Source organism: Chroicocephalus ridibundus, chromosome 16 (genome assembly GCF_963924245.1).
Source record: "Chroicocephalus ridibundus chromosome 16, bChrRid1.1, whole genome shotgun sequence".
In the NCBI taxonomy this organism is placed as follows: Eukaryota; Metazoa; Chordata; class Aves; order Charadriiformes; family Laridae; genus Chroicocephalus; species Chroicocephalus ridibundus.
Window position 1 is genome coordinate 6,505,564 of NC_086299.1, and position 25,294 is coordinate 6,530,857.

The 25,294-nt window shown below is 38.2% G+C and overlaps 1 protein-coding gene across 11 annotated transcripts in view; it reads right to left on the reverse strand.

The window, feature by feature from the left end:
• The window catches only part of KIF1B (kinesin family member 1B), a 95,794-nt gene that overhangs the window by 58,316 nt on the left and 12,184 nt on the right, over positions 1–25,294 (reverse strand). For 4 of the 11 annotated variants that reach the window (XM_063354182.1, XM_063354185.1, XM_063354177.1 and 1 more), the window contains exons 3-14: positions 15,588–15,664; positions 12,561–12,740; positions 10,401–10,466; positions 8,524–8,702; positions 7,677–7,788; positions 7,218–7,295; positions 6,919–6,984; positions 6,136–6,153; positions 4,557–4,632; positions 4,199–4,277; positions 3,537–3,679; positions 2,327–2,368 (exon numbers count right to left, since the gene is read on the reverse strand). In XM_063354182.1, coding sequence (XP_063210252.1) covers positions 2,327–2,368; positions 3,537–3,679; positions 4,199–4,277; positions 4,557–4,632; positions 6,136–6,153; positions 6,919–6,984; positions 7,218–7,295; positions 7,677–7,788; positions 8,524–8,702; positions 10,401–10,466; positions 12,561–12,740; positions 15,588–15,664 — 1,116 coding nt within the window. The remainder of the gene's footprint in view (positions 1–2,326; positions 2,369–3,536; positions 3,680–4,198; positions 4,278–4,556; positions 4,633–6,135; positions 6,154–6,918; positions 6,985–7,217; positions 7,296–7,676; positions 7,789–8,523; positions 8,703–10,400; positions 10,467–12,560; positions 12,741–15,587; positions 15,665–25,294) is intronic. The other 7 variants (XM_063354187.1, XM_063354183.1, XM_063354181.1 and 4 more) reach the window with 3 other exon arrangements.

A 25,294-nucleotide genomic window follows, 5' to 3' on the forward strand; every position in this document is an offset into this window, starting at 1 on the left:
TACCAGTGTAAGAGGAAAGCATTTAAGCAGCAACAAGACAAGTTTTGTAATTTTTAGATGGTAGTTCTGAAACAAATCTTTAATATCCATAACATAACGATAACTCAGTTCAGACCCTGAGGATTATTAGTAAGGACTGCATCATAAGCCATTTTGATCAAAAAAGCTTGAAAAAAATAAACTACACACTTGCCAAAAAATAAACTATCCTATTCTTAACTGAACACTAAACTGAGCACCACAGAGCTCAGACCAGGAGCAGATTCAGTTCCTCATGAAATGAGTGACATTTTGGGCTGAAGTCTGAATAGACACCAAGCTCTTAAACTCAGCACAGCATTCTCTTCCAGACTTCTTTAATCTAAAATGATTATGTAAATCTTTATCCCAGCAGTGGTTCTGCTGTGACCCAGACCACAAGGACAAAGAACTACCCCTCCTTGAGTTCTCCCAGGAGAGTATGTAAATCACCCGTCAGGTGATGACGGGGAGGAGAGAACACAAGTTCATAACAACATCATTATGTTACTTCTTGATCCTCCTTATCTGAAAAATTGAAATCTAAGATACCTGCTCAGTGAACTACCTGATAAGGCTCTCATACTTCAGAAAGCGCTTTAAAGCTTTTTGGTCTTAGTTTAGATAAGGAAGGCCTAAAAAAACTACCCAAAATGTAAAGAGGCAGCTTTTGTAGCCTGAAAACCTGAAGGATGCCTCCTTGAAAGACAGAAAACAAGGCAAAAGTGAATGAATGATTTAAGAATAAATATCCAAAGGCCATTTATTTTAATCTAACTTAGCTTCTCACATATGTTTGTAAACCATACGCTCAGAATAATCACACCAAAAACATCTTCTAACATGGAGTATCAGACAACTAAATAGCGCAGTTTTCATAATTTTGATAGTTTTAAATTCTATTTCAAAAACAAATCCGCTAAAATAAGTATCCTTAGGAAAGACACAGGTCAAATCAGGCCTTCCAAGTTATAAACAAGGGCTTCACGCTTACGAAAATGAGATCCTCACCCAGACATTGCATAAATTTCCATGTCCTCCTACATCTCCTCTACTCTTACCCTGAACAATCCTGCTATTGTCAGCCTTATGCCCTGGTTCACTCCACATTCAACCTGCTGTTTCAGCCTCATGAAACCGATGTTTGCATCAAGTCAGTTTGAAAACCACCATCTGCAAATCTGGGAAGCAGGGGTGGGAGTTTAATAGGAGAAAAGCTGGTTAAGGCAAGGGAATGCCGTCGGGATGAGGAAAGCAGGCATGGCAGAGCAGGGAGGATGAAGTCTCGAAAGGCCAATAGACACATGCGCTCCTGAAGATAAAGGAAGTGGCACTTGCAATAGCTTTCACAGTTGCTGTAATCACAGAGAACCAAACCCTCAACATCATGCACGCGTCTCCTGGAGCCTGCAGCTTTCACACAGATGACATATGCACACGCTGGAAGCAGCATCAGAACGTCAGACAAGGCCAGGATGAGTCTTTACACCACCAGTAGCTTTAGTCTTAGGAAATTTCAGACAGATCTCTTCCAGGTGATATTGTTTGAGTGGGGGTGAAGAAGACTGACTGAAAGAGTTTAAAAAGTGTACCAACCCAAAATTTACACAGAATACATTTCTCTTGCAATGGACTACATATTTCCCTTTCATAGAAGCAAAAAGTAGAACAGAAATAAAATGCTGTTTTTCTGACTGTTTTTAACCCTATTAAGTTAATCATCTGCAACCAAGTACCTGAGCTCAAATAAGAGACCTTCATCAGTATAAGATGTCCAACTTTTTTTTTTTTTTTTAAAAAAGAGACTATACAAAATAAATAAATCTAAGTCTCCAGGAGGAACTGATAACATTTCATCCCGAGTTAAACAATTGACACATTTAAAACGAATACTTCTAGGTGGAAAAGATGTTAAAAAGCCAGGAAGGTAGGTGAGCAGAAGCTGTTTCAACTGAGTAACTTGAGAAAGATTCGAGAAAAAGATTTTCTATTTCAAATCTAAACTGCTGGCTGTCATGAAAGAGACTAAAGAATTACCACTCTCCCTTCTATATTCTGCCAGAAAGCAAGCAATGAACAGATGACATGTTACATTTTAAACTTTGCACTTCTTTTTTTTTTTTTTTTTTTTTTTTGACTGTGGACTCAATCTAAGAAATGCTAGTTAAGCTAGTTTCCACAAAACTGCATCGCATTCCACAGTGAGTGTTCTGTCTGGGATTTCCCTGTGAGAAATGCTGGCATGCAAAGCTCAGTTAAAAGCTGACCCAGAGAAAGCAGGTTAAAAAGAGAACCACACAATACACACATTTGCCTCCACTTCCAGAGTATTCATCTCCCATTGGATCAACTGAAAGGAAGCAGGAGGGAAAATACAAGAAGGATCAAAATTGAAGGTTCACCACTGACACAGGAAGGGAAGAGAACACTACTTCATGTTTAAAAAAAACAAAACACAATTTTCAGTAACCCCTTTTTTTCAGTTTTGACTTAGAATCAAAAAAAACACAGACTGTACCAAGCATGAAAACACCTGCATTTCATTGTCTTCTAGCCCCATTCTCTTGAAAACAAGCAAACAAAAGCTAAATACACATTACACATCTTTAAGCAGCCTGTGACTAAGTCAGGACTTCTGCTTCACCGACAAATAAGCTCTGACAAATCAGAAACTGATGCAACATTCACTTTTTTTTTTTTAGGTCAAAGAATGTTTTAATCCACTGGAATACATTTTGTGTTTTTATGGGCATCTACATCACTAGAAATTAAAATCACTGTTCATATTATAGAAGAATGTAGCAGCTAAAATTGTAGTTTATTTGCCTTGTTTGGAATGAGGACAAGGAAATAACTCAGGCACAAGTGTGTTCTGGTGCTTTAAGAGGCTGTTGGCAAAGCAAATCAGGACAATACTGCTCTGCCAACCTAACTCAAAATCTCGCCCCAGAAGAATTCATTATTTATTCACAAGCAGCTGTTTCATAGCTAGTTATTTTGAGATGACAAATGGTTTGTCACTCAGGGCATTGTCTAACAAGAATTAGCCATCGTTTTCTTTTCTCAGCAAGGATGGCACTGAAGCCAGGTATCAACTAATAACCTAAACCCTTTAAGGAGGAATAAAAAAATGCTTTCTTTCTCAGTATGAAATTAAGTTTCTATATTTCAGTTCTCCTCTTTTTATTGGCAGCCAGACAAAAAGCCCTCCATAACTCACCAGGGCAACTCCTGAACGTGTAATTCTATTTCACAAAATCATTTCTACAGTAATGGGAAACTCAGTCTCCGTGTTCTTCCTTGAGAGTTTGAAGGTGACCTGTCAATGCTACAGACAATCCTAGGATGGGTTGCTTAAAGACAGAAGAGGTTACCACTTCTGAAACCACGTTCAAAATTAATATCAGCACCTACATTTAACTTCTGTGTTTTAAATTCCATTCTCTCACAGGCCCAGCTCTCCCTCCTCCGCAAGAGAGACCAACCTCAAGACGGTAAGGTCTATTTAATCCACTTACTGTCAATAATATCTCCCAGCCCTTGGGCACGCAGGAGATCCTTAAGCCTTGTCACCTCCTCCTTCAGCTCACGCACCAGCTTGGCATTGGGATCCTCATTGATAACAGCATTGCATTTAATCTGTTTTGCACGATCAGCATATCTGGAACCAGACCAAAACAATGAAACCTTACAATGAAACAGGAATGCAGCAATATAGGAGACATTTAGCTTGCAGCTGTATGTCAGAAGAGAACGCTGGATTATATTCAATCGTGCATTTGAATTCACATTTAATACAAGATACTGCTGCAAAAAAGACAAGTCCTATTCAAGATGGATTAATACGTACAACAGACAACATGGTTTTTTTCTTTATTCAGTGCTTTGAAGTCTCAGCTTGACTAATATGCTCAATTTTAGGGACCACACTGGAGAAGAACAAACAAACACAAGAAGAGGAGTTTGTTTCTTCAAGTTAGGAGTGGGCAGTAAATCCCTAGCTCCCTATTCACATACAATAGATTGGTTTTCCTCTTTCAGGGTAATTGAGTTCTTGCCAATATAGAGTCTTCTTCTCCACAGATTTTCTCGAAGTACAATAACCCAAAGGTATGAAGGACAGAAAGTGGCCATGAGAGCTAACAGCTACCCATATCCATCTCCGATAAAAAGAAAGTACCTTAAAGTGCTCAAAGTTTCATCATAGTTTATGTCTGCTGGACTCAAAGCAGCAACCATTGCAGTTCTGGAGTTACCACCTACAACAAACAGGCAAGATTTTAGATGAAACTACAGTGCACAATCTAGGCAATAGTTACCTACTAAATATCAGTATTTTCAATAAATTATAGAATTCAACCATATTCTACATTACTAAGGAACATACAAAAATAATAGGAAAGAGAATTGTAACTTAAACAAAAGGTGGAACTGCATGACTCAGATCTGACTACTAAAAATATTTAATTTCATACTCAATACAAATTTGAGTGAGTTAAAATCAGTCAGAAAACTCAGCAAGAATCAATCAGCCATACCTAGATTTTCTCGAAGAAGCCACGTTAGTACAGAATCCCTGTACGGTATAAAGTCTGTCTTCTTCTTTTTTTTACTCTACAAAGAAAGAACACAATACTGAAAAATAGACACCGAATGGAAAATTAATATTTAAGACACAAAAATCATAGTATAACTATTAAAAGAACCATGACAGCATACCCATATGCTATCTAAACAGAAAAGTGGTCCATCCTCAGTTGCACAAGTAATTACTGAGTTTGATATCCGATAACATGCAATATATTCAGACATCTAAACAGATAAAGATAAGCGGTTCAGGGAACTCCCCTGATGCACTACCATCAGAAAGGTTTTTCTGTGTATGAGGAATATCTTCCTGACATTTAATTTCTGTGTTCTAACACCATTCCAAGAGAATTTAAGCTGTAAGGTTTACTCATTCAGCGGAAGATTCGCTTTTCCTTTGGTAAAAACGTTATGGCTTTTTAGAGCAGTCAAAAGTCTATTACAGGAGATTGCACAGCTACAGAGATGCAGGTGCACAAGTGAAAGGACAACTACCCAATCTTCCCATGTTTCTGTAAGCAGTTATCAGGAAACGTGGGGTCAGAAAAGATTAAAGTATTTGGACATTGAAATTAGAAGTGTAAATAGAAAGGAGCTGGTTTGGATTTTTTTTGTGGTTTTATTTTCGTTAAAAAAAAAAAAAAGACAAAAACTTCATAAACACTACTCAAACCAAAGAACAAAGCCACAAAACAGGTGCCCATGTGTGCAGGTACTTTGTCCCAAAATTGGAGTGACAAATGTAGATCCTCCACACAAGAGAAGAGGGCATTCTCTGCACCTTTGGCAGACTTCCCTCCACATTTTATTGTAAAGGCTTTCCCTAGCTGCTTTACTTGGTCTAAAAGAAATAATGATTAACCACTAAAGCTCTATAACGGAATGTGAATCTCTTGTCATCCATTACTTAAACAAATAGTAGGCAAACATCTTACTTCAAGAGATGCCAAAAGTTTAATTCCACACATTTAACACAGGATATGGCTTTGCAGTAGAATGCCTGATTATAATTTGTGATAAACTCCTCTTAAAACTCAAAAGGTGCTTAAAATGTGAATGTTAGTCTTGCAATAGTTCTGTTGTCCCTTGCCAAAGGTGAGTAACCTTACAATGGACAAGTAAAAGTACGATGGGCAGGTAGGCACCAGATGCTAAAGTTGAAAACTGGAATTGACTATCATCTACGATCCTTCATATGAGGTAACAAGCATGAAGACAAAGGCAAAGTTATCCATACTAAAAGTAAATATTCCCAAGGTAAGTCACCAAATCAGGAGCAGGACTGTAGTAAAAGAATATTCCTAAATACATACTTAAATGTACACTTTTCATTAATTTATCCCCTATCTTAGAACATTTTTATATTTTAGAACTGATAATTCTCAGGCTTCATGACTATAATTTATAGTCACAGGAATTTCTCAAAGATCCGACATAAAAGATCCCTGCTCTTTGATTCCAAAGTGAAGAGAATAAAATCTTGCACTTAAGCAAAAAATACAACATCCACTACTACTCAGACCACCATACCTTGCTGGTGCAGTTATCCTAAGTTGAAAGCATTAAAGAAAGAGGAAGAAGATACAAGATGAGTTTCTTAACAGAGCTTTATATAAAATTTCCCTGTTGCTTGGATAGTATTTTCTTTTCTTGAAAAGCCCAATGAATGAGAACAGTTTTCATTTTAAAAAAAAAAAAAAAAAAAATCTAAAAAGCACTTAAGTATGCTCAACCTGCCCAGGCTGCTGAGAATTCACTTTTAAAAGGAACAGCAATAATTTACTTGTGTTTCGTTCGTTTGTTTGTTTTTTAAAAAAGTAGTTGAGTATAAAAGACAAAGTACTTTCCTAAACCTACATTACGCTCACTCAACTCAACACATTATTAAGTCTTGCCATTGCAAAAAAAGCCAGTGATAATCAAATTATTACACTGGTATTTCTAAAATTTTTAACACCAAAGCTGCAGTTAGTTTTCTAAAATTATTCTTTCAAAAAAAAAAAAAAATTACTGCTCCGCAGAACTAATAGCTTGCTACATGTACATGTCTTCTACACAGGCTTCTTCTGCAAGGCCTCTTCTCAGCTAAGTAAACCAATGCTTCAGTCTATCAATAAATAAAGTTACTACCAGCCTGTATGACATTCACAGAGCGCTATCAACACCATTCATCTATCAAAATACACACCGCTAATTTGGCTGAGAATGCCAGGCCAAGAGCAGTGAATGATTCTGCTGGACTCCATGGTTTTCACCACCGCAGTTTTACGAGCTATGGAAAGGTTGTTGCAGGTACGTAAATGCTGTACTTACCACTTCAGCCAATGCTGAAATCACTTTGCCCAGAGTTGTGAGAGACTTGTTTATATTTGCTCCTTCCTGAGAAAACAGAATCCAGTATTATATAGTAATTAAAGTTCAACCATGAACCTCGGTAGACTGGCAGGTGGGGGTGGGGGGGAAATCTTAAGTTTTGCAACTCTTTTTTCCATACTTATCATAGCAATCATTTCTTTTCCTTATTATTTGTCAAGCAAAGACTTCACATGATGCTTGTATGATGCTTGTGCACCCACTTCCCTTTCTTTACCCATATATCAATGGCCCAATACCTTTAATCGGGTTCCTTTGGCACCAGTTGAATCAGCTCGCTCACTCCCAGCTAGATCCACAAGGCTAATCTTGCTGACCTGAAGAGAGAATGCCCATTAACAACGAGAATTAATTCATGGTGAACTACAGTAAGAGCAAAACTTCAAAGAATTCTATGGCATGAGAGCTCTACTATCTAAAAATATCACCGTAGCATGCTTAAAACCACAGTCAAAGTTTTCACAAGCAATTAGCTTAATGCTGTTATCTTATGGATAAGAAGTGTCTAGGATGATGCTCTCAAACAAAATCCCGTAAGAAATACGAGGGCTCTGTCAAGGCATACAGCAAGTTCACCCTTAAACAAAACACCAGAAAAAAACAGCTCATTCTTATTTTCTCTACTGCCAATAAGAATAAGTCACTGCAGGGGAAGATTTGTGAAAGAGCAGTCAGAAAGCCGCTTATCAGTAACATACCTTCTCTGTGGAAAGATCAGTTTCTGTGTCATGTTTTTTCTGAGTAAAGACAATTGTAAACACAGCATGAGAGCGGCTGCTGGTTTCATTCATGTTGGTAGCTGCCACAGTCCTATAATATGAACAGATATAGACACGTTTAGAAAACAGTAGCCTCTGAGCTGCAAGTACAGCTACCTGCATGGCTGAATGCAGCTGTTGAGGGATGAGACCAAGAGGATGCACAGTTGTTGTTCTGCCCTGTAACCAAGACCAAGCCACACAGAATACCATTAACAAACCCTTTGATTTTCCACTCCTGAATTACTCCCCTCTTCACCACAGTTTAAACAGCGCTTCCTCAATCTGTATACTCAGTGATCTACCTTACTCTCAAACACCCAAGAAAACACAAGCAGCATTTATGTCAGTCTTTCCCACACATTGTCAAATGGAGCCTACAGCTGACATGAGAACAGCTGCTAATGAACCAGAACCTAAAGCTAGAAGCCAACTTTAGTCCTGACCACTTTAATGAATGAAAGAGGAGACTGTGTTCATGTGTTTATTTATACCAATATAGTGATATAGTACACAACAAAGGCAGAACTAAAAGCCAGTATAATTATTTAAATACTTAATCTCAAGGCTTTACAATTGCTATACAGCGATTTGCAGCACTGTTTCAGCACACAAATCAATTTCAGCCTTTTAACAGCATTGATCTGTGTATATTTCAACAATAATCCTCATGTGGCATGAGTTTTTTAAAAAGTGCTAATGCATCACAGGAGATGTCTTAAATTTGCTGCTATATGCCATATATCCCCACAGAGATAAAAATATATAATGCGCTACCATCACTAACCTGGCTTTGTTCCCAGCATCCATGAGGTCTGCAATGTCCGTATAAGATGTGACTGCTAATTTGGACAGATCTTCCACATATGGTCCAAGCAGAGGATGTTCTCGCACCCGCAAATTCCCTTTGTTCTTCGGGTTCAACAAGTCTCTGACTCTCTCACAGTAAATCTCCATGTAACTCACCTGAAAACAGGAATTTGCATGGACAATTTAGTGTTTCTTATGGCTTCCTCTGCAAGCAGCTCTGCAGCATTTCAGAGTGCCACTGGCAGAAACTCCCCCAGTCCACTACAGGAAAGCTGTAGGTGGGTGTCAGTTCACATAACAGCTTGAGACAGTGGCAGAGGGAAGAAGAGTCTCTAGTCTCACGCATCAGATCTCCAACACAAGCTGCAGGCCTTGCATCCGCGTATAGATCCCTCGATCATTTCAAAAAACATTGGTGTTTAATTAAAAATTATACACTTGAGTTCACAATCATCTTAACAGCTTTAATATGGCACAGCAGCAAAACTATCTAAAGAGGCAAACAAGACAGATGGTAAAAGGAATCTGCTTACAAGAAATCTCTCTTATGAACCTCCAAAGTAAACTTAAGAAGGGAAAAAAATAATTTCTTTTTATGGAGAAGCAACTTTCGATTCTAAGCTGTACCCACTTTCTGCTATATTCCCAAGTCATCAGTACAATTATTCAAACTACAGTAATCTTAAATCTGCACCCTCTGAAATAAATTATAAAGCTAAGATTATTTTTAAATGTATTGTTTAATTTTTACGTTTCTCATGGCACAAGGCTTATCCCAGTCCAACAGGTACTTAGCAGCTGCAGCAGTCAAGATATTAAATATTAAGAGAGACAGTAAGTTATTCACTTTCATTCTGTGGAAATATTACAGATATAAGCAGCAGTTTTAGAAATTTAGAGACTGAAGATCTCTTTTTGTATAAGTGCAATTCAGAAAAATTAATTCTATATCCAAAACACTATTTATACATTTCCATCACTATTTCTGACTGGCTGTCTCCATTCACTGCTTATTTGTGAGATGTTCAATTCTTTTGCATTTCCATTATAAGAGAGACTATTTCTATCTCTCTCACATGCACGAATCTATGCTTGGAGACAAAACTGGAATCATAAATAAGTACAAAATAGAAAAAAAAAATCATGAAAATTTGGGAATCTTCTCATTGACAAATCCTAAACACAATACTCCTGTGCTTGAGGGGAAAAAAAACAGTGAAAAAAGAAAATACTGTTTCTGCAAAGCGACTGCTTTTATTTTTATTTTGGAGCAGGGCAGGGCAGGGAGACAAGACAAAAAAAAGAAATGGTGTAACATGAGAGCACATGAAAACCACTTTCTAAACACAAACCAACCTAAGTAAGGATAATAATTCAGAAAAATTAAGTACTGACAAATTTCTTATATATGCATGGCTTGAACAATTTTTTATGTAAATCACCCCTACTAACAGAGGTCAGGGAAGGCTGCATGACTAAGCTATTCTAGACAAGTCCTGTAGAGAAACAGGGTATAAATTATGACTACAGTAACTGACAAGAAACAGGTAGTCTTCCATCCAGCAGTCAAAAATAAAATAAAATCTGTAAAAGCCTCTTTAGGTTTTTCAGCCCATCATTTCTTTCAGAATTGCTACAGAGGTAAAGGTATACTAATTTTCTGGTGGGGGAAAAAAAAGTCACAGAAAGGTTTTATTTACTTTTGCCTCAAACATGAAATAGAGAAAAGACAAAAAGCTTTAAAAAAAAAAAAAAATCGAGAATGAGCATCTTACTGCAACATCACTAACGCAGCACCTAAGCTCAGTTTGATGTCCAGCACACAGATATTCTTTGATCCCTCACTAAACTCACCTCTACAGAATATGACATTTCTTCATTGCTGTTGTCATTGATTTTCTCAAACAGTTCTTCACACAGCTGGAAAGAGATTAAACCCGAGTCAGAAATTAGTCTTTACTGAGTAGTGACAAGTAATGACTATGACGTGTCATTAAGTTGGCTTTTGAGCAAGGGAAGGGGAAGAAAAAGAACCTATTACATCGACCACATACAGCCTCACTGGGAAGACACTTAATCTCAATTCCACATCGCTATCATCCAACCTTATTTTATACAGTATCTCAGCAATGGTTCTAGGTTTAACCAATATTATTTTTCCGTACTATAAAATTAGAAAAAGCCCATAGTAACTGAAATTGGAAGTAATAATTTTAGAAAGGAAGGATTAAAATCCTTAATCCTCTCCTAGTCTCATTAAAACAATAGTTTCTTTATTTGGTTTGCTGAAGTTCCAGGTTCAGATTTCAATCAATAGGCAGCAATTATTTCAAAGTTTGTTAACAGTATCTTCATATGAAGGATACTTAAACTATCAGCAGTCTACTGCTTCAAGGGTGCTTGTCTACCAGCAACTGAAATGAGAGGCCTAAAATTAAGGTAATAAAGGAAGAAGAAACGAACAGTGGGCAAGCCATGGATACGTATTTGGAGATTACAAAGCATGGGCACAGAGAGGAATAAGAGTAAAAAGAGGTTTCTGGAACAGATATCTACAAGCAACTGTATGGAAAATAAACAGATTATGAAGAATACAGATAATTTTGAAGTAAACACTCTGAAGTATTCAGTCAACACGTGGTTAAAGTATCATAAAGTTTCACCCTAGGGACTGGCAGACAGGGAATTTTGCCTGCACGTAAGAATTTAATGTCAACAACCTATATTACTGGGAACATGACTGTGCTGTATCTTTTGTGTGTGTGACAAGAAAGAGAACAGATTCAACAAGGTCTCCCTGAACAGATAATTCATTTTGTACCTTTATGAGAAGGCCTCCCAGTGAAATTGGAGGGAAGTTATTTTGTTTTATAACCGTAGGAGATAACAGGAGCATTATTAAATCTACAAGAACATTATTAAGTTGGGGTTTTTTAGAGCAACGTTTAATTTGTACGTATCTGAGGTTTCAGAAGAGCAAACAGGAATATCAAGATTATAACAAAAAATTTCAGCACAAAAGTGTTGTCATGGATTTTCAACTCATTTGACCTGTTACACTATCACTTTATATTACTGTATTAAAAACAAAATGCTTACATATAACAATTCTGTTCTTCATCACATTAGCTCTTTCAACATTATTTTAAGTTAAACACCAGAGCACTTGCAACCTATTTCAGCACATATACCCATGCCATTAACAGAGAACAACGCTCTGTGTCATCTATTTCACACCTGTGGCACAGGGCCAATATCTACTGCAAACCAGCAGCAGAATGAGGACTCAAGCTGTTCAGCATATTTATTTATTAAAACTGAAACCCAACCTCAGATTTCTATTTTGGGAATGGAGGAACGCACTGTCTTCCAAGAAACTTGGTCCACTGTCAGCGCCTACACACTGAGGAAGGCCTGGACTTGGAGCAAGTGCCACACAACCAACAGCTACAGAATGCTAAATTCACGATGACGGCATAAATTGTTGCCAGCCAAAACTGCTCATAGGGATATCTCAACTTCTTCAAATTTCAGGGGGAATGTAGCACTGGGCTGTGCTCGGTTGCCCTAAATATTTTTTCCCCGATATTCTGATACGCTTAATTTCTTACCAAGATATATTATTCAGTTTTTAGCTTTGGGAAACTTGTTTCCACAAAAATTTTCTGGCATGTTCGTCAGTAATACCACCTTTTGAATTCCTCCTGAACACAAAGTGCTTAAGTGCTGTCCTAGCTAAAGTCAGAGAAAACAAGACATCTAGATTTACTAGTCTGTTGGGGAAGTAGAGAAATAGGATGTAGGAAAAAATATACAGAGTGTATAGTACAACTTAAAAAAAGCAACAGAGGGAAAATTACTTATAATGCTCTTTTTCCCCAGTAGATTTCTCTCACTTCAGAAGTAAGCTGTGATTCTCTGTTAACTGTTACTACTATATAAAAAGAGCATATCCGCAAGTGTGTGTCTGCACATGCTGTAAAAAACAACTCCCTTTTCTGGGTTCTGCTCTACCTGGGGGATTATGCCTGCTTGGCTCTCCTCCTGCTTGCCCATCATTGTGTAGGATTTTCCAGCTCCAGTTTGTCCATAGGCAAAAATGCATACATTGTAGCCCTCAAAGGCATGCAGCAACATCTCCTTCCCAATATCATTGTACACACGGCTCTGAGATGCAAAGCAGGGATCTTCAGGCTGAAAAGACATGAAAACAGAATAAATACAGTCTTATCCTATCATTCAAGTAACATTTCATAAAACAGCAGGTTTTTTTCTACTTCTATTTTGAGGGTCAATCCCTTAGGAAGAGGCAAACGTAGTACATTTTTACACACAGCTTTTTCCCAAGGCAGCACCAGCTGGAGAATGACGATGACAGCCCTTGCAGGACCGCAAGGGGAAATACTCCGCACAAAGAAAACCAGCCAATTCTGTTCTGTGAACAGTGTTACACTACTGGAAAAGTTTTGTGCAAGATCACTGACAAACGAGATCTGGAGTGTTTCGGAGCAGGGAAGCGAGGGGAGAAAGAGTTCAGAGAGTCGATACAAATGAATAAAGAACTGGCAGCTACAAAAATCCACAAAGGCTGGTCTCAACAAGGGCTCTGAAGGGCAGCAGGGGGAAAAGAGAAGCAAAAGTTGCTTAGGTTTATTTTGTTGTGTTTTTTTAAGGTTAAAAGAGTGTAAACAAATTATTAACCAAGTTTTCCTTGTAGCTGTCTGATTCCACTGTCTAATCTAATCCAGGTTTCTATTTACCACCTCACTGATGACTACAAAATCCCTACGTCAAGAAATATTTCAAATTAGCAAGTAGCTGAACAGGTCAAGGACCCAGTGATAAACAAAAACTCTACTGACAGATGCATTCAGCAATAGAAATCTGTATGAGGACAACAGCGAGTTATCAGTTTCAAACACTCAACTGAAAACTTTGTTACATTTTGAAAAGAAGCACCGCTACACATGTAATGAAAAAAAATAAATCACAAGTTAAAGATGTCAAAAAGAATACACTTGCCAGATCTCAAGGCAAATACAGAACCTGTTCAAAACAAAACTTCATGACTTGAAGAAATTAATTCTCCATTTCTTAAGTAGTGCATTTCAGGCACTGTACTGATCAGACTCCAACAACCAGTCATGAGAGGCAATCCAAGATGCAGCTCTTGGCATGGTACAAAAATACTGACAGAAATCTGGATTCAGTGTATGTGCACTTTTTTCTGATGTCCTCTCTTGATGATTTAGGAAAGTCCTTGGTAAATATACTTGAAAAAATTATCATACTATTGATTATCTATGCAGATGTTTCATATTGCACAAACCAGAAGAGACTGCACACATAACATACCACTGAAACTTGATTTTGTAGCAGTATCTCACTACATTGTACGTGACTATTATTCTTAATCTAGCATTCTCTCTCTTCCTGAAATGTTGGATTTTAACATTACTTGCTCCTGAAATCAGGACAAATTTAGCTGTGCTAACATTCCAATGTTGGGCTGAAGATTTCAGCAGACCACTTCTTTTCCTTGATGGTATTTATCTGGTTGTTTTCAGGAATTATGTTGATAATGTTCCTTTGACTGATCCTGTAACCTACTTGCATGGCTGCTCTGGAAAATTCAGTAAAACAGCTGCATGAATCCAAGGTTTTCATTGTGAAAATAATCTTGGTGGCCACAGATTTAATCAGAAATATTAAGTCTTATTTGCACCATCCAAGTTACTAAAATTAACCTTAGAGTAATGCATAATCCCTTTTTTCTGTATCTCTGGAGAAAATAAGGCCGGGGAGGGGTAGATGGCAGAACACCACAGTTCTGCTGTAGAACAATTACTGGAAGTCAGGGAGAGCTCAGCACCAATTCACAGGAGGGTGGGGCAGAGGGGCCACATGAGACTTTATTGCTTTTGCAGCTATCGGACACATGGATCACTATTGTGGCTTTTCCAGATACGTCAAGGGAACTCTTCTCATAGAATCATAGGGTTGGAAGGGACCTCTGGAGATCATCTAGTCCAACCCCCCTGCCAGAGCAGGGTCACCTAGAGCAGGTTACACAGGAACATGTCCAGGTGGGTTTTGAATGTCTCCAGAGTTGGAGACTCCACCACCTCTCTGGGCAGCCTGTGCCAGGGCTCTGCCACCCTCAGGGTGAAGAAGTTCCTCCTCATGTTTAGGTGGAACTTCCTATGTTCAAGTTTGTGCCCATTGCCTCTTGTCCTGTCACCGGGCACCACTGAAAAGAGCCTGGCCCCATCCTCCTGACACCCACCCTTTAAGTATTTATAAGTGTTGATAAGGTCACCCCTCAGACGTCTTTTTTCCAGACTGAAGAGACCCAAATCCCTCAGCCTTTCCTCATAAGAGAGGTGTTCCAGTCCCCTAATCATCTTTGTAGCCCTCCGCTGCACCCTTTCCAGCAGTTCCCCGTCCCTCTTGAACCAGGGAGCCCAGAACTGGACACAGTTCCTTTTCATTCCCTTTTCATTCAAGGGAATATATTTCATTATTTTCTTATTAATATTATTAGCTTTTCTTCTTAGTATTTTACTATTAATACTTTCATTAAAGTAGTTTAGTTTCATTTAAACTCGTAAGTCTCTTTCTCTCTCATCCTTCTCTCCCTGAAGGGAGAGGTGGGGAGGGCATCTGTCATTCATTTCTGTGGCCAGTTCGGCCCAAACCACGACAGAAACCCAGACCACATCTCTCCTTGAGCAACTTTCACTTGTCTAAGAGCAAAACTGCTCTAAGAGCATCCTTAAAATATTAAGAACAGAAAGTTGTTGGAGAATATTTTAAGCAATCTTTCAAACATCCACAACTTGTTATCGAACTCCAGGAGCTTAGCTTTCTGCTCTCCCCCAAACAGGAAAAGACAACATCCAATGTCAAGCTTTCAACATGAATGAGGGCGAGACCATGCAGAAACATCTGACAGGGATGGCATGATCAGAAGAAGAGAACACAGTTAAATCAAACCAGTCAACAAAAAAAATAATTTGGTTTTCTTGTAAGAGAACTTACCGATGTGTGGGACCAATAAGAGTAGTCAAAGCTGAAGGACTTTGGTGCTTCCTTAGGATTCTTTGGGTTGATAATACCTACAGGAAATAAAAATCAAACTCTTAGCTAACTTGACATTTAGGATTATAATTAATGAGTTTGCCGATGCTCAACTTAATCCGTGAATCTGAGTATTCACAAAGTTGCCGCAGTGCACAGGAGTAATAAGATTGAAGTAATAGACTCAAAGCTTCCTAACATGGTATTTCTGTAGGCCTTATTTGAAATAAGTCAAGGAAAAAAATTCCTAGAAGGAATGCTGCTGCTGCTGCTGCAGAAAATGCTTCTGTTGGACAGAAATCCAGAAGTGTGTCATCCTGGTCCCTTGGCTTTTAGAATGGGACAGGCTTTTAGGAGTTGAGGGACATTAGCAAGAAGGAAGACCTAAACCACAGAGTTTAAGAATCCCTGGTGATTTCACAGCAGCTCAACTCAAGCCTATTTTGAAATACACATTGTACCATACAAGAGCCCACTGCAGAAGGATTTGCTTTAAGAAGCTCAGTATTTTCAGAGTATTGAAGAAGATATGAAAAAAGCTAGCTCTACAGACATTTCAGGGATTATCTGCACAGTTTATTTCAATGTACTTTTACACACACAAAGCCTACAGACAGATTTTTAATAGGACTGGTATTAATTGAACCAACCAAATTACTGATAAATGTTCTTACTGTATATAGCCACTGAATCCCACAGTGATCTCCAACCAACCCGTGTACTTTTTCCTTTTTGAACTTCCGTATAATAGATGACCCTATTATGAAGTACACACACACACGAAGTATGAATGAAAAATGCTTGTGTATAGTTCCTATGTTATAGCCTTTATAAGTCCCATTCAAAAAGCCGACCTCTAATTGCCTTTTCAGCTCTTGCAATCCTTGACTTAATTTTCTTCCCAAGGTATTCATATATAAGAATCTAAGAATCTTCAGGAAAGCTAAGTCATTGAGCACTTTACAAATACCATAAAAAAAAAAAAACAACATACTTTGGGAAAAAAAAAAACAAACCACCAACAAAAACCACAACACCTGTTTTTTCTCTCCACATCAGTACACCTGTAAATTTTATGCTCTTTTCCTTTTCTCAGGTCCTCATTAGGCTTCGTTTTTTGTGTTTGGTTGTTGGGGTTTTTTTTTCTTTCCCAACAACAAAACAGCTTCCTATAACCTTTGCCTGGAGGGGAGCAGTACACAATGGATTCAGCTGTCATTTTAATGGCATACAGAATGTCTGTATCTTCTGTATTCCAAGGAGGATAATTTATAAGCACAGCTTTGCTGCAGAAATGAAGAGCTACTGCCTTCTTCTGTTCACTCGTACAGTGCTGGAAATACTTAAATCTATTATTTCCAGCAGTTTTTTTCAATATCATCTGTGTAAGTAAAGATTCTGAAAAGGTACACTCTTGAGGGTATCACAATTAGATAAACTACCTTAGATTTATACATACGCATCTGCACCTAAAGCAGCAATCTGCCTTTGGCAGTGATCCACTGATTATGATACATGCAAACAAAATCTACAAAGAAAGAAGCTATGCAAAGGTGGTGACAGGCTTCCTGGGGATGATTTACATCCTGATACCAGTCATCCTAAACAAAGGATGCTTATTTCTCATGTATTCATACCAGTTATGCTATGCTCTGGGAGACAGGGACTTCTCCCTTTCCTTCTGTGATAAATAAAAATTGTAATACCCACATCTCTTACCATTTCAAATGTGAACTTAACATCATGTTGTGCTGAAATCTCTGAAAACGTGGTTACAGAATCCCCAATAAAATTAAATCACTTCTCTACCAGATGCTGTGTCCCTGAGCAGGGCTGTTGTCCAAAATTACAATGTGGAGAAAAGATCACTGTCCGGATTGCAAATAGCAACGGTTGCTACTCTATTTCTTGTGGCCGACACCATTTCACTTGGATGCACCTTGTGCTCACATTCTTGCCTTATACAAGCTGACAGACATGCAAAGCCAATGAATAATATGCCTTGCACCAGTACAGTATCAAATGGCAAAAACGTTTGTGGCTTTGGATAGCAACATGGGCATCAACACATAACAAACCGGTAACCTAAGCAATCATATATGGCTTTAGTTTCCCTTTACTAGTTTTGGCCAAACAGCAGTACATCTACAGCACATGCTATTAAACTAGTTCTAAGGTTAAAGCAAACAAATAACAAATCCCAGAAGACAAATCCCCTGCCCCAAAGTTAAATCAGTTCTCTCTTTTCAGTGTAACCTGGACTGCTACAATTCAGCAACTTCTCATTTCTCATTTAATTATTTAACTTCAAAGCTTGGAAAGGTAAGGAAGAAGTAATGCCTCATACCCAGAAGTTCCTACCCAAAAGAAGTGGTACAAATAAAAACCAATCTCCACATTAGTGGAGATTTTCTTCAATTGTTTTGGGCTATAAGTTCAAGGAAAAGTAATCTAACCATTAAGAGTAGAAAAAAAAGCAGCAATAAATAGAACCCATTCCTATATACTAGAGCCTATTCCTATGTACTGTATAACACAGCTCTAAGCGGCTACATGAAAAAAATGTATAGCCAGCACCTCTCCTGACAATATACATTCTATTGCTTAATCTCAACAGCAAATCATTTTAACCCAAACTCTTGATACTCTTCTTGTGAGGAGAGTCATGGTTGGGGAAAGAGGGGAGCAACTGCCTTTATTGGCACGTTGCATTTACAACATGGTCCTGGAAATGGGAAAGTCCCAGCCCGGCAAACTGTGAAGGGAATCAAGACAAGCAGAAATCTAGCTACATCTTTACTGACCAAGAAACACATTTTTAACTGCAATCTGGAAAAAAAAAAAATATTGGTTACCTGAATATCACATTGGTGCAGTTTAACATTAAGGTGCAAAAGCAATCATAAAAGAGAGCTTTGATCTCACTTATTTATCTCATGGCATGATTGATTTGTCTCATCTTAGAATCAACAGTGAAATAGCAAGTATTCATCAGTCTTTTTCTTTTCCATTTTTATATTGTTGTTTATAAACAAAAAGGACATTTCTCTTGGTCAAGGCAAAGCTGCATTTGGTCTCTCCAAGGAATCGAGTTAAATTGCCTTCTAAGAGTCTACTGTGTCAGAAGCAGAAAACAGAACAAGCAGCACAAATTTCAGTAAACCCAGTCTGATGTGAAAATATACACTTCCCATTAATTCTTTTTAAAAAAAATAAAATCTCTAGGAAAAATCCACCACTTCCAAAAAGCAAGCGAAGAAGCCAGACTTTTAAGGAGCAGAATAGCTAGTTTTTCCACTCAGCTCGCTGTGCATAAAGGCAGGTTGACCACCCATGAAAGACAAGATCTCTAGCTATATCACAGGCTTAGCATCTGGAAAGGCACTACAAGCTTCGCATTACAGCTTCACCCTACTCGCTTCAAGCTTAAATTTGATCCACCACACTTGTGAAGAGCAAAGTTCAGGCTCCGTGATTTATGCAAGTGGTTCCACTCTGCCCTTTTTTTTTTTTAAAGCCTTTTTTTTTTATTATTATTTTCTTAGGGAGGCTTTCCTCAGCTCCTTCACACTAAGTTCCATGTCCAGCTCACTATTTTGAAAACTATTTTCTAGGATGCATGTTTTTGCAAAGCATATCTTGAGAAGCATATCAGGAAAGGGAGATTAACGTGCAAGGCAGCTCCGTCAGAGGTTGGGAATGCAGCTGCCTGGCCAAAACCTTCCACTGCAACAGAAACGGGACAGAGAAAAACCTCTTGGCTGCCAGAAACTCTGCGTGCTGTCCCTCACCACTGCCAGCCAGTCAAAGCCTTTTCACTCAGCTTCTAGTCCAAGGCTGAAGTCTGTTTATCCCCATTCCTGTTTCTTACACAGACTCTACATCCTCCATTTTCAGAATCACTGGTTTAACAGAATTCTCAGTCTGCCTACAAATGAATCCAGCAGAGCTGACCGATTGAGAAAACATAAGATTACGACCTCAACGGATTTGAATTGGACTGAAACCCTCTTCATTTGGAACACTGAGCACCAAGTGGGTAGCTATTTGCTTCAGTCCTGTCTGATGTGGTCCGAGTTTCAACCAAGTGATCGGATACACAATAATGTGAGATAAGACACCTGAAAGAAGATGGTGAGGCAGCTCAGAAACCAGGAATTCAAACTGAAGTAACTGACCTAACTTGAAGGTGTCTATGGCACCAAGCATCTTCTTTGGAGGGAAAAGCAAATCCATGAAATCTAGCTACTTTTAAAAGGAAGCTTATGGATATTTCTGAAGAAATTAAAAGACTTCTTATAGTACAGGTAAGCTCTATCCTAAAAGTTCATGTGCCGAATTGCAAAAAACAAGCATGATCATGCAGAAATTAGACTGTGGGCAACACTGATTTTGTGTACCATGTTATTCAGCAAGCTGTATTTTCAGCTGAACAGGGAAACAAATAGAATTAAAAAAAAGTAAGAGGACTGTTTCCAGTGTCTCCGGTACCCACAAGAACACTAAAAGCTTTTTGGTTATTTTGTTTGGTTTTTTAAGCCATGCAAGGCCAAGATGAATTGTATTAGTGATTCATGAAATAGGTCATCATCTATCTCCTCTCACCACAGCAGACTCACGGCATGGTACACAAGCTAATGGTTTAATTACAGAGCCTCAGGAAATGAGAAAGGCAATAAAGCAGACGATCACAGCAGGAACACATTAATGGCCTTTTTATCTTACAGAATAAATTTGTTTATCTGCTATTTCAAAGGTCCAATGTGGCAATTAACTTTTCTGTTTGCAAACCGACACTAACGCTTTGTGCTGCAGCTATAATTAGTTACCATCAGCATGGCACCGGAGCAACTTTGAACGTTGGAGTCAACCTCAGCAGCCAGTTTCGCATAAACTCAATCCCTGTTTCAGGCCCCTCGCTTCACCAAGAGCCAACTTCTTACCTCATGTGGATTCTTTCAGCTTTCCACAAGTTATGGTTTCTGCACCAACCAGAAACTGGAAGGGGTATTTTACAAAATCACCATCTCCTATACCATTGCTACTGAAAAAAGTTACGTATGTAACTCAGAAGTGTGGAGAGGATGAAACAAGTTGAAGATACTATTTTCTGACTGCAGTGTCTAAAAACTCTTCTGGGATCAAAGCAACAACCACAGTTTGGAATAATGTCCATCATTTCTCTTTAGAATGTAAGGCTGAGGAAGAGACATGGAAATATTAATGTTTTAAAAAAATACTCGACAAATTGTTGATTTGGTTGAGGGAGATAAATGCCCACGTTATTCTTTTTTTTAAATTTTAATTATAAATTCCCAGAAATTTGCATAATATGCTTCATTCACCTTAAGACATAAATTTTACGTCAGTTTTCTATCTTGGTAAGCAAATAGAGTAAGTAGAAGTAACTTTATGTCATAAATTGATACAAAATTCAAATAAAAATGCACTTAGTGAATAGCTATGCAGCATTACCATTTAATTTGCAGTTTATTTAATACTCATTGGCATCCCAACCTACAGACACAGATTGCATTTTAAAAGCTTATTTCTCCTTACAGTTACGTAGTAAGCCATACAGAGCTGCTTCACACCATCTGAGGTGCCTCTAAGCAGGAGAAATCCACATATTTCCAGAAACTCAAATAATTTAAACATTTCTTTTTAGCTGCTTAGCTGTTTTACTTTGGTTGGGTTTTTTTGATACCTGTAACTACAAACATTATGAGTTTTATATCACTGACCAAAAGGTAAAGAAACCAACAATTTTGAAACAAATTTCTTCCCACCAAATAATCTAAAATTTTGTATCATTACATAAGACCCACATATTTTAACTAATTAGTCCTTCTATAGGAGAAGTATATCATAGGAGCAGTACAGTCTAATAAAAGTTAAGGAGAAAGTGGGCGCACAATCAATAAAGGAATTATAATTTTAGATGTGCTGTATCAACAGTAACAAACCAATCTCCACAATACATTTGAATTTTAACGCCCTTACTTAAACAGGCAACTTCATTTCTTGGCATAAGCTACTTCCACAGTCCATCCTACTTCTTCCTTAATTAACATTTTTTCAAACCATCTGCTGTATCAGCTCACACAAAAATAACATACACTTTCAACCTTTCAAATCTATGAGATCAAATTAATTGCTAGTTTTTCATTTCAGCAAAAACTGTTAGCAAATTTTGAAAGACCACTTCGCTATTGAAACAGTACCCATATATTTTATAATACATGTTATTTTGTATTCCTGTTGTCATTTTGGACATCTAATTTTATTGGGGTTTTTGCCTTACAATCCAATCCTGATTTCTTGAAGCTGAAATTCAAAAAGCACACCTCAAATACACACTTTATCTTACAATTATAACCAGACCGTGGAGCACAACAGAGAGCTCATGCAAGTTATAGTCTCCTGCGATACTTTCAACTGGAAGCAGCAATCTGTCTTCTCACCCCTTCCTAAACATACACACAAACACATTCCAACTTCAAGCCTTTATTTATGGATTTACACTTCCATTCTCCATTAAAACTAACCAAGTAAACAGACAGTGGGAAACCTACAGGAAAAAAAAGGGGAAAAAAAAAAAGCAAGCAGGCTTAGCCAAGATCAGCCCCCTCATTCCATTCCCATCTACTCGACCACATAAATATTTTTGCAGGCACAAAGAATGACCAAAACTACTTCTTAACCACTTAAATCTCATGTCAGATTATAATGGCACTGAATTTGCAGTCCAAGCCTAATCTGTTTTCACCCCAGTCAGCACTGCTCCTCAGCACGTCACAAATTTTTCAGGTTAGAAACTGCCTGCAGTTCAGTGTCTGGGGATACCAGCAATTCTTTCTAACAAGCTCTGGAAATAGAAAGACAGAGTGCAAAGCACACAAGAGGTAAGAACTGAAATGACTCTCTTATCCCTCATTGCATTTAAAACCAAGTCACTAGATTCAACAGCTCCACCTCTGTTAGGGACCAGAGTCACACTGCAGGGCATTCTGCCACCAGACACGCCACACATTAGTCACTGTAGGGTGCTCCAGTGAAGAACTGGCTAACTGCAGTTTGCCCTTCAGATAAACACCAGCAGACAGAATTAACTTGGGCTAAATCCTGGGATTAACTGATATACAGTCTGTGCTGGGGGGGGGGGGGGAGGGGAGGGGGGAAACAGACTCGTAGAGTAATATTTAAACAAAAATCAAAAAACACAACCCAACAAAAAAAACAAACCCCAAAACTATCAATTACCAATCAGAAATAAAACCCAATAATGGTGAAAGTCAGACATGGAACTGAAGAAACCAAAATTCCATCATCGTGCAATATAGCCTGCTTTCTGTCATTTACATCTTCCATTCCCACATTGCTACCACATCGGTCAACGCTGAAGGCACAAAACCTCTTCAAATTCTACATCTGAAATAAAATCAGGTTTCATCTCACATGAGAGACTTCACACCAGCCTCAATAATTCCCCTAGTGCCAGCAGTAACCTACACAGAACACACAATCCTACCAAATGCCAACACATACTAAGAGATAACAGCTATCAAAAAAAAAAATCACTGTCCTGTCTTCGCTTTTGTTCTCATTAATCATTGGTAAAGAAATAGGCAGAAATTTTTAAAAAAACATGCTAGTCTAGATGGAACTTTAGAAGGGGTAACATTGAGGGAAATAAATATGAAATAATTCATTTCTGTGCCTTCTTCAAACTCTATTTGAATCAATATAAGCACTAGTTTTATTTTATTATGTCTGAATAATCAACTTAACCAATATAAAAGATCTGGGGCTTTCAGAATTGACTCCACAAGACCGAATTAACATTAAATATACAATCTTTTAAAATCCACAGGTCTGGAAAATATATCTGCGCCATCTGTAGGCTGGAATGACAACAATGAGAACATGTTCGTTACTGAGAGCAGGGTGGAGCAGGCATTCTTTATTTGTTGGAACGTGAATAACACCCCAAAGACACGTTTAATACAGGCTTCTTTCCTAGGCATACATTGCAATCAGATATATGGCTATACTGTTTTTATAAGACAGACTTTCAGGGTTGTTATTATAAGAGATAAATGAAGGGAAATGGACACTTCCAGCTTGTAAAGCAGCGCTTGCTTTTCAAAGCATTGTTTGCATTTTTCAAATCATTAAAAGGGAAGGAAACCAAGTAGAAGCTAAGAACAGCTCATTTGGAATTCAACCGGATTCTCTCCCCACTGTGGAATTTCAACCCTGTACTGGGAGAAAGGTTGGATGGGGGAGGGCGTTAGGCTCAGTAGCACCGGAGCAAGGCAAATGCTCACTCACAGAAGCTGCTAGAAAGCCGCTCTCATCCTCAGCTGCTCGTACAGATCCAAGTGCTATAAATACCATCTCTACAGCTGGTGCTCGGGGAGAAGGGCATACCAGCAGGCTCTGCACCAAGCGAGAGCCAGTCGAACCAAACTGTTCTACCTTGCTGAAACACTGAACCAAAACCATTCCAAAACTCCCATTGTCTACTGATTACCTGAAAACACCCTATTGCAGAAGATGTGTATCAGGTCTATGTATGTAGCTGGCTGAGCACTTGGAGTTGAGATGAATTCTTTCCTCGCATGTTTTCTGTCTCCAAGAGCCAATGGTCTTCTCCAAATGCCATTTTGACCTTCAGACACACACCAGCACTACATTAAAAGGACAACATGTAGCACCAAAATCCTGGGCAATCAGTTCTGCTAGCCTCAATATCTTTAAGGATTGGATATGTTCACTATATGAATCCTTTAAGTAGTTCCCAATTTGCATTTTCTTTACTTCTACTTGCGTACTGAAAGGTGGGACATTATTTAAGCATTTCATAAAAAGAATCATCTCTAAAGCCCTAGCTATGGGTCAGTGGGCACTAATTCCGAAGGGGCAGCATTTCACATGATTTAGTCACCACTGACAGAAAACTCTTCTGGGTTCACAAGTAACATTATCTCTCTCTTCTACAGTTCTGTACTAACTCCATAACAGTTTTTTAAATGTAGTCCAACTGCATTTAACATTAGCTGGAACATCCTACCCATCTCACAGTCTTGCTCCATGCTCATTATTTGTACCTCTAACATTTAAAAATCATCACATTTTCATCTTCTCCCACCTCCCCAAAGTCATCTTCCAAAACAGATTTTTTCTTTTTTTTTTTTTAACGGTGTGCACAATTAACATTTCTCAAGTTATTTTTATACAATCATGAGAAAAAGCTTTAGAAGGAAAAACAAGCACTTTAAAAAATTCCAGTACTTTTTTCCTTCTCCAATCAGTTCCCAATTCAACCTCAACAGCCAGACAATTCATGCATCCTCCACATGATGCACAATTTATTTCCCCATAAAATAGCCCGTTTTGATAACACGTCTACCATGAATGCAATGTAATATTAACATATTTGACAAGCATTCATTTAGTTTTAACCACCGTCAGGAGGATTTACAGATGAAAAATAATCAAAGGAGGTGCTAAGCGACTTTTCTCCACTGCTGTTCATTTTGCCAAGACAACCTCATCATGCATGATGCAAGCATAAATAATTGGAAACAGTTTAAAAAAAAAGATAAAGAAAAAAAGAAAAACAAGTTGTATGTTGAAAAAACACTACACAAAACATGCTTTAA